General features: G+C 40.8%; 1 protein-coding gene across 1 annotated transcript; it reads right to left on the reverse strand.

Annotated features, from left to right (window-relative positions):
* Positions 1 to 1,198: 1,198 nt before the first annotated feature.
* On the reverse strand, positions 1,199 to 13,544 carry SC5D (sterol-C5-desaturase). Its single transcript, XM_077776668.1, has 5 exons — positions 13,460 to 13,544; positions 6,579 to 6,796; positions 5,492 to 5,624; positions 3,108 to 3,208; positions 1,199 to 2,774 (listed from the first exon to the last, which is right to left on the reverse strand). Exons 2-5 carry the CDS (start codon positions 6,786 to 6,788, stop codon positions 2,319 to 2,321), a joined length of 900 nt encoding a protein of 299 aa, XP_077632794.1. The 5' UTR covers positions 6,789 to 6,796; positions 13,460 to 13,544; the 3' UTR covers positions 1,199 to 2,318.
* Between the last annotated feature and the right edge of the window lie 1,838 nt (positions 13,545 to 15,382).

Genomic DNA, 15,382 nt, shown 5'->3' on the forward strand with positions numbered 1-15,382 from the left:
CCACAGAGGGTACTTCTCCCTCTTCCTCTATGGGCTCCTTCAGTGAGGAAGGTTCTGTAAATTAGAGACAGGCAGCCCTAAGATGGAAGGAGCCTGGGTCTCAGAATGGCTGTGGAAAGCTGTCCACCGACCAGAAACATCCACACTTGGCTTTACAATGAGAGAGAAATAACCTTGGAAAAGTCAGACAAGTGCATCCCCATTTCCTCATGTCAAGGACTTGTAATAGTGCCTGATCAAGAGCACAAGCTCAATAAATATTAGCTGTCATTCAAAACAGTCCAAAACCTTTGGGACACAGCAAAAGCAGTCCTAAGAGGGAAGTACACAGCAATACAGGCCTACCCAACGAAGCAAGAAAAGTCCCAAACAACTTAATCTTACATCTAAAGGAACTAGAAAAAGAACAACAAAGCCTAACACCAGCAGAAAGAAGGAAATAGTAAAGATTAGTGCAGACATAAATGATATAGAAACTAAAAAACCAAAAGAAAAAACAGATCAGTGAAACCAGGAGCACATTCTCAGAAAAACATTAATAAAACTAATAAACCTCTATCCAGGCTTATCCAAAAGAAAAGAGGAAGGACCCAAATAAATAAAATCACAAATGAGAGGAGAGACAACCAATAGCACAAAAATACAAACTATTATAAGAGAATATTATGAAAAACGATATGCCAACAAATTGGACAACCTGGAAGAAATGGATAAATTCCTAGAAACATATAAACTACCAAAGCCAAAACAGCAAATAGAAAACTTGAATATTAGCCGTCATTATCACCAGAAACAAGGTTTACTTCTTAATTTCCTAATTTTGGGGGGCAAAATGGAGCACTGGAGCCGGGGAGGGGGGGGGTTAGTGAAAATCACTTGTCTGCATTTATCAGTCACAAAACACCAGGTGCACCTAGTATGTTTAAGTAGTAGGACACCATTAACAGTAACTCAGAAAAAAAAGATTTTCTTCAGGATACCAAGCATTAAGCTTTATGACTGGTCTCTTGCTAAAACACTCAAACCTAATAAAAATGTGAAATATGAAAATAATGTGATATGCCCTCTTTCTCTCCTGAACTTGAGCGTTTGGGAACATTTAAAAGTTCTGACAATGCACATCATTTCTGTGGTTTCAAATTCACACAGAATTTGTACAAAGAATCCTTTGTGCTGTTACAATATTTAACTGATACAGTTCAATAATAATCAACTTTTATTGATTTTACATAAATAGCTTATAAGAATGCCTTTCCAAACCATGTTTTTCCAATATATTTGTTACAACACACAACATTTCTTTATGAAAGTATTTGTTAAATCTTTTTGCACAGAATATGGGGAAAAGTGAAGGGAGAGGACAGAAAGAAAATAAGTTTTCAAAGCTAATCTTCAGTGATAGGCCTAAATATTTGGTAATTACTTCCTTTCATAGGAACTTACAGGATTGTAACTTTGAAACATATCAAAAGTGCGGTGCATCCATTTAATTAAAAAAGCAGTAGTGTCAAATATATTACTTGGGTATCAAATTTCCCTTTCTAACTATATTCAGGTTCACATAATTTTACACTTATTAAACAATGGTTTAAAACAATAACCATCAAAATCTTAAAATAATCCCAAGTTTGGATTAAATCATGGTGGTATCGGTATTTTTTAAAATTCTAATTTATATTTTTCACCAGTAAAATGTAATAGTTGACAATGTCCGCAGAGAATAAGCTTCCCACATGTAGGAAGATGATAATCTTATTATACCTGCTATTAATCAGGTCATTTACTTGACTGCTAATATATTTTATCAGAGTTTTGTTTTCACACTGATGTTTCCACATGAACAAAATACTGTAGGTAGTTGTTATCATACTGACGTCAAAGACTTAACCATTCCTGAAATAAGTAACCATATTTCTTTCTATTAGTATTTCTTTTTTATGATGCTTAGTCTGGTATTATCAAGCACAACATATTTTTCTTAATCAGTATGGGTGGCTTAAGGCAAAAGGACATAACCTAGTCCCCTCAATAATTTCTCTATCCTTATAAAAACAGTTGAGGCTATACAAGTTATAGATATGCTGGCTAGACTATAGCTAGACCAACAACACCTTTAGAGCAACACCTAGTATGGTAAGCATGAAGTTAAAGATCTTGGTGTTCACAGCATCTTTCCTTATCTACCATCATGATCAGCAGTACCCACAATGCGGACTTTCAAATACCATTTATTTGCTAAGTCTCTTCGTTGTGTGTATGTAGATTATTTTTCTTTACTAAACATATTTCATCATATTCAGTAACAGGGCAACACTCTACTACTCGGTCTTTGTAAGCTCTCCACTGAATAATTTTTCATTTTTACAACCGTTTTCTGCATGACTGTTCCACTTTTCTTCTGACATCTTCTTCACATAACTAAGTGGTCCCTTTCCTTCAAAGGAGGACGGATTTTTGAATGAGCCTCCAATTCTATCCCATAAGGTGAAATATTGTCCATAGTTATAGTCAAAGAACATGTGGTGATCTGTATGATGAGCTGAGCCATTAATAAATGGCCGTAAGATCTGGGGAACACGGAAATCACCATCATGAATGGAAATTGTCCAGATGTTGACCAAGATGTACAAACCTAAATAAACCACCTTGTGTAATGGAAAGACAAAAGGGTATATATGGTAAGGTAGACTCTGAAGGAAGCCATCCACAGGGTGAAAAGCATGACTTGCAAATGGAGTAGGAATCTTCCAGAGATGGTGAGGTTTGTGAATGCGCTACAGAAGGAAAGAACACAGTTAATAACCACCTTTAATTTCCAACTTAGCTTCTCATGCTCATGTTGTGGAAATGACCTAACTAAAGAATCAATGTAAATTCGGCAAAATCACTTTATAAAATGCCCTCCTTTACCTGAACATGGTAAAATTTTAACATAGCCCCTCCAGACCCATGAAGGACCCAAACAAAATAAACCTGGTATTTGTCATGCTATGGCTACTTAGGTATTAGTAAGTTACAGGAGACTCTGGGAAACAGAAATCAGAATTTGTAACCATACACCACTGAAATGGATGTATTTTTTCACTTTCCTCTAAAAATCACTCTACCTTATACACAAGTCTATGATGAAGGCCTCTGTGAATCCAGTAGATCAGCATGTCAGTGAAAAAGAGGAAGGACAGGATACTAACAAGGAGCCGAAACCAGCCTAGAAGAAACAACAGGGTGGGTCAGAAGCAAGATCTGCTTCCAGAATCAGAGTTTACTTTGTACTTGTCCATCTGAGTGGGCAAAATACGATCCTAGACTCAACACTATGCACCGCTTTGGCTAATTCAATACCTTATAAATTAATCTCCCTAATCTCTCTGGTATCTGCTCATTTCCTCATTCGCCTCTTATAGTGCCCCACCTAAAATGTCAAACTATGAAGACACTTATGAGACAGAGAAAAACCTATGCTTCGAGACTTCTTTATACTTTAAATCTCTGGGCATAAATAACACAGTTAATGTTTCCTTCACATTGATCCTAATCCTAATAAGACATATCTTCACATACTGTCTTCCTGCTTAGAACTTTATTTCCCACTAAATATATTAAACCTAGGAGTTACTCCATAACCCAACTCTTTCTGCTCTTCCCTGCCTCATCTGTTCCTATACTAACCAGGCCGGTTTACTCAATGTCCTCCCCACCTCTCGCAAGTTTCACCTCTGTACCTTTACTCATTCTCTTCCATATATCTAGAATGCCCTTTCTCCTTTTACTTGTTACTCATAGTCCTGCACTTTTCAAGGCCTAGTCAATTCATCATCCTACTGTATAATTCTGATTCCTTCTTTTAAATATCTAACCTCTTACTTGGATGGCAGGTGCTGGTAGCAGCGAGCCTGGGGGCCAGTCCCAGACAGACCACTTATTTGCTGAATGACCTGCGCAAGTTACTGGCACTCTCTGTACATTAATTTACTCACCTAAAAGGAACGTAATAATAGGACCTATGTCCTAGACCTGATGTAGAATAAAATGGACATGCGAAAAGCTTAGAACTGTAGCTGGTACATATTACCACTTAATAAATGCTCACTACTATTCTTGCTTTCTAATGCTAGACACTAGAAATGTTATTTTCATTAAATAATTTCAGAATTTCACAAAAATTAAGTTTAGTCACTGCAGGGCTGGCTACAAAAGAAAAAAAGGAATAATCTAAAAGTCTAAAATTTGGGGATCATTTAAATAAACTATGGATAGCTACATAATGTGATACTGTAACTAATATACTATATAAGTCAATATTTACTGACATGAAAAGATGGCCATATATACACTAAGAAAAAAAAATCGAAGTCCCAACCAGTATGTGTAGCAGGGCTTCATTTTTGTAACATAAATGATGAAGTATCCATGCACAGAAAAGTGGAAGGATGTATGTCCAAAGAGGTAGTTTCTAGGTAGCAGGGCAGTGGATTTAAAATCTGTATTTTCTGATTTTCTATAGTTATCATGTACTATCTGAGCTTTGTGGGTGTATGAATTCAATAAAAAGAATGCCAAATAAATGCAAAGCTCTATCTCTGATCACATCCATCTTCTCCTAAGCACAATTCCATCCACAACCAAGACTTTAACATTGATAGATTAGAAAATGTACATATGTGCCAACCATGAATGCATAAAAACAAAGCATTAAAAAACAATTAAACAGGGGAACCTGGGTAGCTCAGCCGGTTGCGCATCCAGCTCTTGATTTTGGCTCAGATCATGATCCCAGGGTCATGAAATCGAGCCCCACATTGGGCTCTGGGCTGAGCGTAGAGTCTGCTTGAGATTCTCTCTCTCCACTGCCTACCCTCCACCCCTCACCCCTGCTCTCTCTCTCTGAAATAAAAATTAATAAAAAATTTTTTAAATAAACTAAGGGGTGCCCGGGCGGCTCAGTTGGCTGAGTGACGAACTTCAGCTCAGGTCATGATCTCATGGTTTGTGAGTTCAAGTCCCACATCAGGCTCTGTGCTGACAGTTCAGAGCCTGGTGCCTGCATCAGATTCTGTGTCTCCCTCTCTCTCTGCCCCTCCCCCGCTCGTGCTCTGTCTCTCTCTGTCAAAATAAATAAACATTAAAAAATTTTAAATAGGGGCACCTGGGTGGCTCAGTCAGTTAAGCATCCAACTTCGGCTCAGGTCAGATCTCACGGTTCGTGGGTTCGAGCCCCGCATCAGGCTCTGTGCTAACAGCTCAGAGCCTAGAGCCCATTTCGGATTCTGTGTCTACCTCTCTCTCTGCCCGCCCCCCCCCCCACTCATGCTCTGTCTCTCTCTGTCTCAAAAATAAATAAACTATTAAAAAAATTAAGTAAAATAAAAAAATTTTTAAATGAAAAAAATCCCACAAACAATCTGTAATTATTTTTAAAGAAAAAGAAAAAAGGCAGGTTTGGTTCTGGAGAGAAACTACTCTGTGCCTCATGTTGATATTATTTACTTACCACTTGGAAACTCTCCTATGTCATCATATAATTTGCTGTACCCTCTCAACTCCAGCAGGAACAATGAAACAGTGGGAATACTAATCCATGGCAGTGACTGGACAGTAAACATAATCTCTCTGTAGACTTGATTCTGAAAATGAAATTTCCAATACTTAAAAATGACACAATCTGTGTTAAACAAAACCAGCATGAAATAGTCTTGGAATGGACTTTTCAAATCTCTTTTATGTGAAGGAGCTTGCTGCCAAAGTGTTCTGTTAAAATGTTAATATGTGGAGTGGCGCCTGGGTGGCTTAGTCGGTTAAGCGTCCGACTTTCGCGTAGGTCATGATCTCGCGGTTCGTGGGTTCGGGCCCTGCGTCAGGCCCTGTGCTGACTGCCAGCTCAGAGCCTGGAGCCTGTATCAGTCTGTGACTCCCTCTCTCTCTGACCCTCCCCTGCTCACGCTGTCTCTCTCTCTCTCTCCTAGAAATAAATAAAACATTAAAAAAAAAAAAAGTTAATATGTGGAAATGCGTGTGTAAGGAAAGTACTTCTTTTTTAAAGAGCAAATGCAAAAAGTACCATAAATTCTTAATCTTTCTTTCTCACAGAATCTGCATTCTAGATTTCTATTTATAAAATGATTCTTTCTTTCATAAATTTCCAAACCTCTCTTTTTTCAGTCCTTGGAGGAACTGATAAATATAAATAACTGAAATAGAAAATGACTGCAAATAAATCCACAATCTCCTATATGGTCAAAAGATATATATGTAGTAAAAACATATTTCAGTTTGTGAAAGTCAACAATTACATAAATGTGTGCATTTATTCATCATTGTTAACAAAGAAATTCTATGTATCTAGCAAGACACCAGGCTTATAATTAAAAAAAAAAAAAAAGAAGTTGGGTTCATTTATTTGTTTCAATTAAGAGGAGAGAGGGGATCAGCCCTACCAAAACCATCTAACCCAGCCTTGGATAGGCTGGTTGCAAAAATTTTACTTAATGGTTATAACCAGTTTGATCTGAAAATCTCACACACAAATATTATTATTTTTACAGTAAAAACAGGTAAAGGTAGGTAAGAAAATCACTTACCTTTAAAAACTGTGGATGCTTCATTAACGAATGATCAAAGACAAAATAATAGCTCAGTGTGGCAAAGAAGAAATAAAGGATATAAGCGCCGAGATTTGTTACAATTAGGAGACTAATGGTTTGCCGGAAGATGTTGTCCTCAGGCCACCAGGCTGGGTAGATGTACGGCGTAAAAAAATAATAATCTGCAGCACTGAGTACAAGATCCATCTTGGCCCCTAAAGGATAAGCACGTGCAACGATTATTTACCCATTTGATATTTCTCAGTGAGAAACATTTTCAGAAAAACCATGTATGAAAAATGCCACCCTAAGAGCCAGAAGGGACCTTAAATATCACCTCGGGTCCAATCTTCGTGTTATACAAGGGGACGTCAAAGCTCTGAGAAACTGACACCCAGAAGGTTTTTTCCGGGACATCAAGCTGGTAAGTGGCATCAGTCCAGATCTACTTTCATCTCGGGGTTCTTTCCCAACATATATCCTATGGCAGCATGAGAAGTAGTGAAGATGTGCAATGCATAAAGGTGTAAGGACTCAGGTGTTTACTCCTTCAGCTACGAGCTTTAGAGGCACATCTCTCCTAAAAGGACTCCAATTTCAGGGCGTTTTCTTTCAGCATGGAGAGTTACGATAAATTTGCTAGATGGTATCTGTGCTGCTATCTCAACTGCAGAAGTCAGGGACTATCTGTTCTTGTGACAGATGGAAAAGCCACTCCTCCCACTGACAGGACAAAGGGAGACATTCCTTTTTGTTTGTTTGTTTGTTTGTTTTTGATAGAGGCAGTATGTGAGCAGGGGAGGGGCAGAGAGAGGGAGACACAGAATCCAAAGCAGGCTCCAGGCTCTGAGCTGTCAGCACAGAGCCTGATGCAGAGCTTGAACCCACGGACCACGAAGATCATGACCTGAGCTGAAGTTGGACGCCCAACCGACTGAGCCCCCCAGGCGCCCCAGGGAGACATGTTCTTGGCATGAAGAACTAGAACACACTTCTCCCCCTCCATCAATTCTCAGGATCAGGGGCTGGCAACTGCAAACTTTTTGAGGAGGAGAATGCACAACAGAGTGGTCGGTGAATAACTTAAAAATTTCCATGGTCTTCAGTCCGGCTTGCCTAGAGCTTGGATCCCTCAGGTGTTTAGTGAGCCAGTCTGGAGATTTCTGCCCAGGTGTTTTGTGAGGCTTGTTCAAATGCCATACATGTAAATATATACTGAGATACCATTTCTTTGCTGTCAGATGAACAAATATCCTGAAGTCTGAGGATATTCTCTGGTGGTAAGGCTGCAGGAAAGCAGGCACTATTCTACACTGCTACGGCCTTGCAAAGTGGCATAGTTTCTGTGCAAAGCAATTAACAATATGCCACCACGACATCCCACCACCATTGCAAACGTATTCAGCACTCAGGGCTCCATCGGGTATTACCCTGGCCAATTCATCAGGGTTATATTTAGCTGTTTCATGACCACCAGAGTAATTTTCACCATATTTTCAGATATTTTTCATTATGCTGCTTCCTAAATTTCTGACTCCTCCCTTCTTAATCCTGACATTCATCTCCAGCAGTAATGCTTCATGATGTATTCTAGCTTGTTTCAAGATCAACAAAGCTATTGGTGGCATTTATTTATGTTCTTGTTGTCACATCCACTTAATCAGAACGTGGTTAAGGATCTTCATTTTCTGTCCTGGGCAATGGTTTCCCCTTTTCATTAGTTCTTTCTGGTCCTCATCACCAGTGTAAAACTTGGGCAAACTGTTTTTCTAGTCTTTAAGTCACATATGGTGGCAATGCCCACACCATCTTTTTCAGCAGGAGGCCTCACAGACACACTGTGCACAAGTTCCTACAATACATAACTCCGTGTTCCATGTATTACTAATGACAGATGCTTCCATTAATTCTGTTACTCACATGGGCTACCTTTCACTACCTTTTTTTTTTTTTTAATGTTTCCCTATGCAATTAAAATCAAAGTAACCAAAACAGTCCCAGCAAATTGCAAGGGGTGGGGGTTCTTGACAGGGGCACCAACACAAAATGGGCATGTCGGTCAGCTGGAGTCAGCCCATGCCATCAAATGAGATTGAGTGCCAATCTTTAAAAAACAAAACAAAACCCTTCTGGTTTTTCAGGGCTTTTCAGGCTTTGAAAGTGTGGCTATGGGACTATGGTCGTATGTTCCTTTGTGTGACTTCACTGCTATTTATTTAACTCATGTACATGGATTTGGATAGACTCTAATCTTAGGCGATTTAAAGCAATGTTACAACGATTAACCCTACAGTGTATAAATTTCTACAAGCAGAAGAGCTAGGGCAGAGATGAACTGCATTGGTAACTCTGGTAGACACTGTCCAATTGCTCTGCCAGGAACTGTACCCCTTTGCAAGGCCATAGTATCTGTTTCCCTGTAACCTTAACAGAGAATAGCATCAAACTTTAAGATGCTCGCTAATCTGATAGCAAAGAAATGATATCTCAGTATATATTTATCTTTTTCTTATTATCAGTGAGGTTGAGCATGAGTACACCTATTTAGAATAGTTTATATGTTTTCTGTGAAGTTATGTTTTTATCCCTTGCCCATTTTCTCACTGGGTTTTCAGTTTCTTAAAATCAAATTCTAGAAGTCCTTATTTATGAAGAGTGTTTAGCTCCTTTTTTGCGATAGGCATTGTAAGCATTTTTTTTTCTCACTTTAGTATGGAAAGTTTTAACTAATGCCACACGCCAGATAACTGACATATATCCTTCACCATATATTGTTAATTCATTCAAATAACAATTAAGCATCAAGCTCTAAACTCGATAATGAGCTTATAAAGACTGAAAAGATACAGTCGAAATCCATGTGCAAGATAAGGCAATTACAGAAATAATTACATCAATGCAAATGCTATCATAAAGGTATACACACATCTGATTCATGTGTTCAAGGACATTATCAGAAAGAAAAGGTTAGAGATAGGCATTTCAAATAAAAATAGCAACTTGCAAAGGCATGGAAAAAGTCATGCTACATTCGTGGCTCAACGGGTGTCACTGGTGGGTGCCAAACAGTGTGATGGGTAAAACAGAGGGGAAGAAAATTTTTGGGGGCAAACCTTATAAAAGCAAAGTGGTATCAGACTGTGAAGGGCTTTGCTGCCCTGCCAGGAAATCGAACTTTCCCTTATACAACGACGGAGAGATACTAAAAGGTTTCTGGGCAGGAAGAGGTTATAATTAGACTTGTACTTCATAGAAACCATTCCATTAGGAATACAAGTATTGAAGAGAAGCAGGGAAAGAGAGAGAGAGAGAGAGAGAGAGACTGACTAATTTGGTTGCTCTTGCGGTAGTCTAGCCCAGCTCTAAGAACATACATATTCATCAGAGATTGAGCAAGTAAAAAACCCATAGGGCTTGGGACGCCTGGGTGCCTCAGTTGGTTAAGCGTCTGACTCTTGATCTCAGCTCAGGTCTTGACCCAGGGTCATGAGTTCAAGCCCCCTGTTGGGCTTAGCAGTGGGTGTGGCGCCTGCTTAAAAAAAAAAACACCCATAAAACCACAGGGCTTGACAACCAATTAAATACTGGAATCTGAAAGAGGGAGAAATCTAGGATGACTGTGAGATTTTAGCTGGCCCAAATGGACAGTGATGTCATCATGATCAAAAGAGGGACTATTGGCAGAGCTGTATATTCGGTGCCACAGGGACTGGGATGTATACAGAATGATGGCTTCAGTTTGAGTCTTACATCTAATTAGCATAGACTAATAAGCTTCAACTCTATGTTTACTCTTAGACATAAAGCAGTAGACTACATGCAAATATGAATCTGAAGTTCAAAAGTGAGATTGTGGTAGTTGAAATTGAAGCCAAAAGGGGCAGAAACTGACAAGGGAAATAACGTAGCGAAGGGAGTACTCTAAGTAATGCTGGGAAACACAAACCTTTAAAAACAAGCCAACAACTGAGAAAGATATTGTGACACCACTACAGGTTGCTTAAGAGTTTATGGACTAATCTGCATGTTAGGTACACTGTCCCATAGCCCTAAGTAAATACAGTACAGTGCAGCCAAAAACAACTCAAACATTAACCAAGAATCTACTTTAGTCAACCTTCAATAGCAGATGTAAGTAATAACTTTCCTAAGATCTCAGTCCTTAACTTCAGTTTTGCTTTTATCTGAGGACCATGCTAGCTGTGTTAATTTGTATATTCCCTTTACATAATCACCGTGACAAAAAATCAGTGCCTGGAAGGGAGGAGGGAATGTACCTCGGTCAATCTCCAGGAAGTTTAGATACTGTGAAATAAAACCTGTTTTAAGTGTTTTTAGAATTTTGACTTCAATTAATTCTCCTTGTCAAAGGTAGATATTAAGTATTCCTATATATATTGCTATGCTTTATGACATCTAGCCAAAAAATCTTTTGAAGTCAGGAACAATACACTCTCAAAACTGCAATTCAAATTTGAAGTTTATATTCAAATCCACATCTGTAAAATGAGATAACATATCTTCATGACAGAATTGTTCTTAAGGTTTAAGGACATTTCTAGTTTCTAATAACTGGAGATATTAGAACTGCTGTTATGGGAGCCAAAGCTGAGTCAAAATTACTTTAACCTAAGGGAGAAAGAGGTCATTTGGTTTTTCTTTGAAAAATAATTGATAATATTTAGTATCAGTATTTACTGTATACTAGGCACCGTAAATATTAGCTCATTTAACCCTTTCAAGAAGTCCTATGAGTTAGGTGCTAGTATTACCTTATGGATCAAGAAGTTGGGCACAGGAAATTCAAGTAATGTTTGGGATTATCAAGTAACAAATGCTGGAGCGGGAATTCAAACACATGCGGTCTGGTTACAAAGTCCAAGGTCTATCTTTTTTTTAATTTATGTTTTATTGTTTAGAGAGAGAGACAGACAGAAAGAGCAGGTGAGAGTAGGGGAGGGGCAGAGGCAGAGAATCCCAAGCAGGCTCCATAATGGCAGTGTAGAACCTGATACAGGGCTCGAACCCATGAATGGTGAGATCATGATCTGATCCCAAATCAAGAGCTGGACGCTCAACTGACTGAGCCACCCAGGTGCCCCACAGAGTCCAAGTTCATAAACTTGCACTAAGTTCCAGGGCCTCTTCATCACTATCTCAACTCTTCAGCGCCTTAATTGTTAACATTCTCAGTGACTGCAAATTCAAATAATTTTGCATATAATTTTAAGGGGTTTATACCCCCCTTAGAATCTTCACAGATTCCAAGTTAACGACCCATTACTGAAACAAAGCTGGCATTATTTTACACTTACAGAAACAAAGAAACTTTTTAAAAATAAAAGTTATTAATAAAACGCAATAAGGCTTAGAATGACTGAGTCTACTATTACTTTTGCTTTATTTTAAAAGTATAGACAATAACAGCTAACATTTGTTGAGAACCAGGTATTGTTTAAAAACGCTTTTTATGTATTGCTTTGTTTAATTCTCACAATCCTAGGAGGTAGGTTATTCTGTAACCCTGACTTTAGAGAAAGGAAAACTGAGGGCAGGAGTGTTTAAATAACTTAAGTACAAGTAACAACTGGGATGTATATTCCAGAGTCTGTTCTCCCAGCTTCTACATTATATTCTCGCTCATTCTCTCTCGAACTGTATAAACACCGATGGGGAATTCTCAGTATTCCATGCTAATTACATTACATAATGAATGGACAAGCATTTCTGTAAGTGATCAAGGATCATGTACTTATTTTTTTAGATGTTTATCATTAGAAACCTAAACACACACGCACACACTGAAGGTGATATAAAGACAGGTAACCTGACGGAAGGTTTTGGTTAAAAATATCTGTCTAGGGGTGCCTGACTTTGGCTCTGGTCTGGATCTTCAGGTTCGTGGGTTCAAGCTCCCGAGTCAGGCTCTGTGTTGACAGCTCGGAGCCTGGAGCCTGCTTGGGATTCAGTGTCTCCCTCTCTCTCTGCCCCTCCCCTGCTTACACTGTCTCTCTCTCTCTCTCTCGAAAATAAACAAACATATTTAAAAAAGTCAAAAGAAAATATCTGTCTGCCACAGCTTTCCAGTTTGGAAACTTTATGTACTGACGTTTGAAACTTTACACAACCTCCAAATTTACTCTGCTATAACACAGGGATGCCAAAAGACATGATTTTCTCCTTTTTCGATGCTAAATGGATACAGTATTTCCCTTCTCTTCTAGTCTTTACAAACCGTGGACTGTTGTCCCTCCATTCGAATTACGTTGCAGTAACTGGGGTTTGCACTGCAATGGTCAGGAGGTCACAGCCTAATATCTTTGCCCCTTTAAAAAAGTGGGGGGAGGGGAACCCTCCAAAACACAGGGAAATCTGTCTCAAAGCAAAGCATGAGCGATCGCTGGACAGACTTCCCTGGGATGAGCGATTCGCAGAGACCAACATCACACAGCTCGTTTTCTTCACGTCCCTCGCTGTGTCTGTTGCTTTCACGTGCGTGCCTCCTCCGCGCCCCGAAACCTCCGGCCGGGCTACAGCCCCCCACACCCCAGGTCTCCGGCCGCCCCTCTCCCCACCCCCGCCAGCCCGGGACAGCGAGCGCCCTCTGCGCCCCGCACTCGACCCATCACAGCCTGCGCACACTGCCAGGACGCCCGGCTGCCTGCCAATCCCGGCCACGGGTCACCGCCGGAGCCCCAGCGCCCGCCAGGAGCTTGACACCCTCAGCCAGTGGTGAAAGAAAGCGTCCGGCGCGCGCCCATCTTCCTCACCTGAGACCCAGCCTGCCGATTTCTCTCCCTCCGCTTTCCTTCCTCTCCTCGCCCATCCCGCTCCGGCGGTATTCCGCCGCCTCCTCCACGCCCTCCTGTCACCCCTACCTCCCGAGGGTTCCGCCGCCGCCGATCCACCTCCTTCGGGTCGTAGGCTGCCGGCGGCCACAGTGAGCCCAACGGCGGTCAGCCAGCGGGCCGGGCCCGGAGGGGCGTGGCCACACCCACGCTCCTAGCAGCAGGAGCCGCCAGCCAATCAGGGGCCGGCGGCATAAGCTGATATGACGGCAGATCGCGCGACTTAGCTGTGCGCGGCTCTCGGCGGTCACGTGGGCGCCGCGCGCTCGGCCAAGCCCCTTTCGTCCTCCAGGTGGAAGAGAGGGTGGTTCCAGCACCGTAGCGGCGGCGGGAGTTTAGCGTTTCGGTTTTTTGTTCTTTTAACTGTCACTGACGTGTGTAGCTCCGGTCCTGCCCGAAGCAGGTTTACTGTATTCATGCAAACATTCCTAAAACCGATGCTCTCTACCTTGAGAGAAGTAGATAGCCCCTTTGAGGTCAATGTCAAGTCGGGTCGGGGAGGTGGGGAGCGGGCGGTGCATTTTTCCACGCAGGTGAAGGAGGCTCAATGTCCGTAAGACGACTGCTGCTATGTCTTAGGCAGGAGCCTGACCTTTAGTATGGCCTTGAATGGCGGGAATTTGGCGGAACCGGTTTAGGTAGGTATTTAAATGACACGAACCTTTTCATAGAACCGATAAAGCAAATTGTGCAGACTAAGCGGGAGTATGTGTGGCTTCCTAGAGGTTTGCTTTTGTCTGGGAGTGTGTCGGGGTTTTTGCTTGTTTGGTCGATTGGTTGCTTTGTTTTGTTTTTTGCGAAGTTTGCCTTTCTAAACGTAAATTGCGATGGTCACACTTCTACATCGAATTCCCGCGAGCCTCAGTGTAGTGCTTCCCACAGTCCAACCAGCAGTATCAGCATCACTTGGGAGTTGCTTGGAAATACAAATTTGGGGGAGCGACTTCAGAGTTAATGGACCNCTAATGTTTGTTAACGTTAGAGAACCACTGCTCTAATGAGTTTGAGCATTAACTCGAACTCTGAGACCAAAATCTGACTGGTCTTTCAATTTTGCTCCCTCCAGGGGAACAAATAGGAAAAAAAAAATGCTGGAAAGCCGGAGATTGGACAAAGTTTGGGAAATCATTTGTTTCCTTATAGGACCGTCAGAAATGCTACAATGTAAGGGGAGAAATTATTAAACTCCAGATCATAAAAACCTTTTGTATGAATATTGTTTTAAACATCTGTGGCTTGCCTATTTTCTTTTTTTAATTAGCCTGTAGCTAGATAGTGGTTGCAGGTGTTCAACATGATGACTTGATAACAGTATATTTTTCAGGCATGATGACTGTGCAGTTGCCTCCTACTTGTTTTTTTAAGTTTGTTTATTTTTAAGAGAGAGAGAGAGAGGGAGTGGAGCAGAGGGAAAGGAGTACAGAGGATCCCAAGCAGGCTCTGTGCTGACAACAGAGAGCTGGCTGTGGGTCTCCAACTCACACAACTGAGCCAAAGGCAAATGCTCTCATGAGCCACCCTGCCTGCCTCTTACTTTCTAAATCACATTTCTTCTCCTTTGTTTCCTTTGTTATTGGTCTCACCTCATCTCTTAACTTTGGGGATTAAGCTTTTTTGGTTTCATTTCTGGGGAACATGAAAATGCAATTTGTTAACCTTAAAAATACAACCAGTTATTTTGCCAGCAAAAAAAAAAAAAGGAGGGGGTTTATTTGAGAATAGCAGAGAATTGCAGCTGGGGACAAGCAAGCTATGGGAAAATCACAGGGAAATCCACAGAGCAAAAGAAGATTGCCAGTTTACAGAGGAAAAGGGGAACTTGGGAAGGCTTTTATAAATTAAAAGTCCATTGGAATGCCCTGGGAGTTGGAGCCATAGTGGTTTTCATTGGCTGAGTTGTTGCCTGGGCAGAGGAAAGCCTTTCTCCTACTGGGGTAGTAAAGTAATAGCAAA

Source organism: Crocuta crocuta, unplaced genomic scaffold, assembly GCF_008692635.1.
Source record: "Crocuta crocuta isolate KB4526 unplaced genomic scaffold, BGI_CrCroc_1.0 scaffold271, whole genome shotgun sequence".
Classification (NCBI taxonomy): domain Eukaryota; kingdom Metazoa; phylum Chordata; class Mammalia; order Carnivora; family Hyaenidae; genus Crocuta; species Crocuta crocuta.

Coding starts and splice junctions, on each gene's coding strand:
- SC5D (XM_077776668.1), bottom strand. CDS start 6,788: ATGGATCTTGTACTCAGTGCTGCAGATTATTATTTTTTTACGCCGTAC. Junction 3,209..5,491: donor CATAGGAGAGTTTCCAAGTG/GTAAGTAAATAA, acceptor TGTTTCTTCTAG/GCTGGTTTCGGCTCCTTGTT. Junction 2,775..3,107: donor ATCATAGACTTGTGTATAAG/GTAGAGTGATTT, acceptor TTCCTTCTGTAG/CGCATTCACAAACCTCACCA.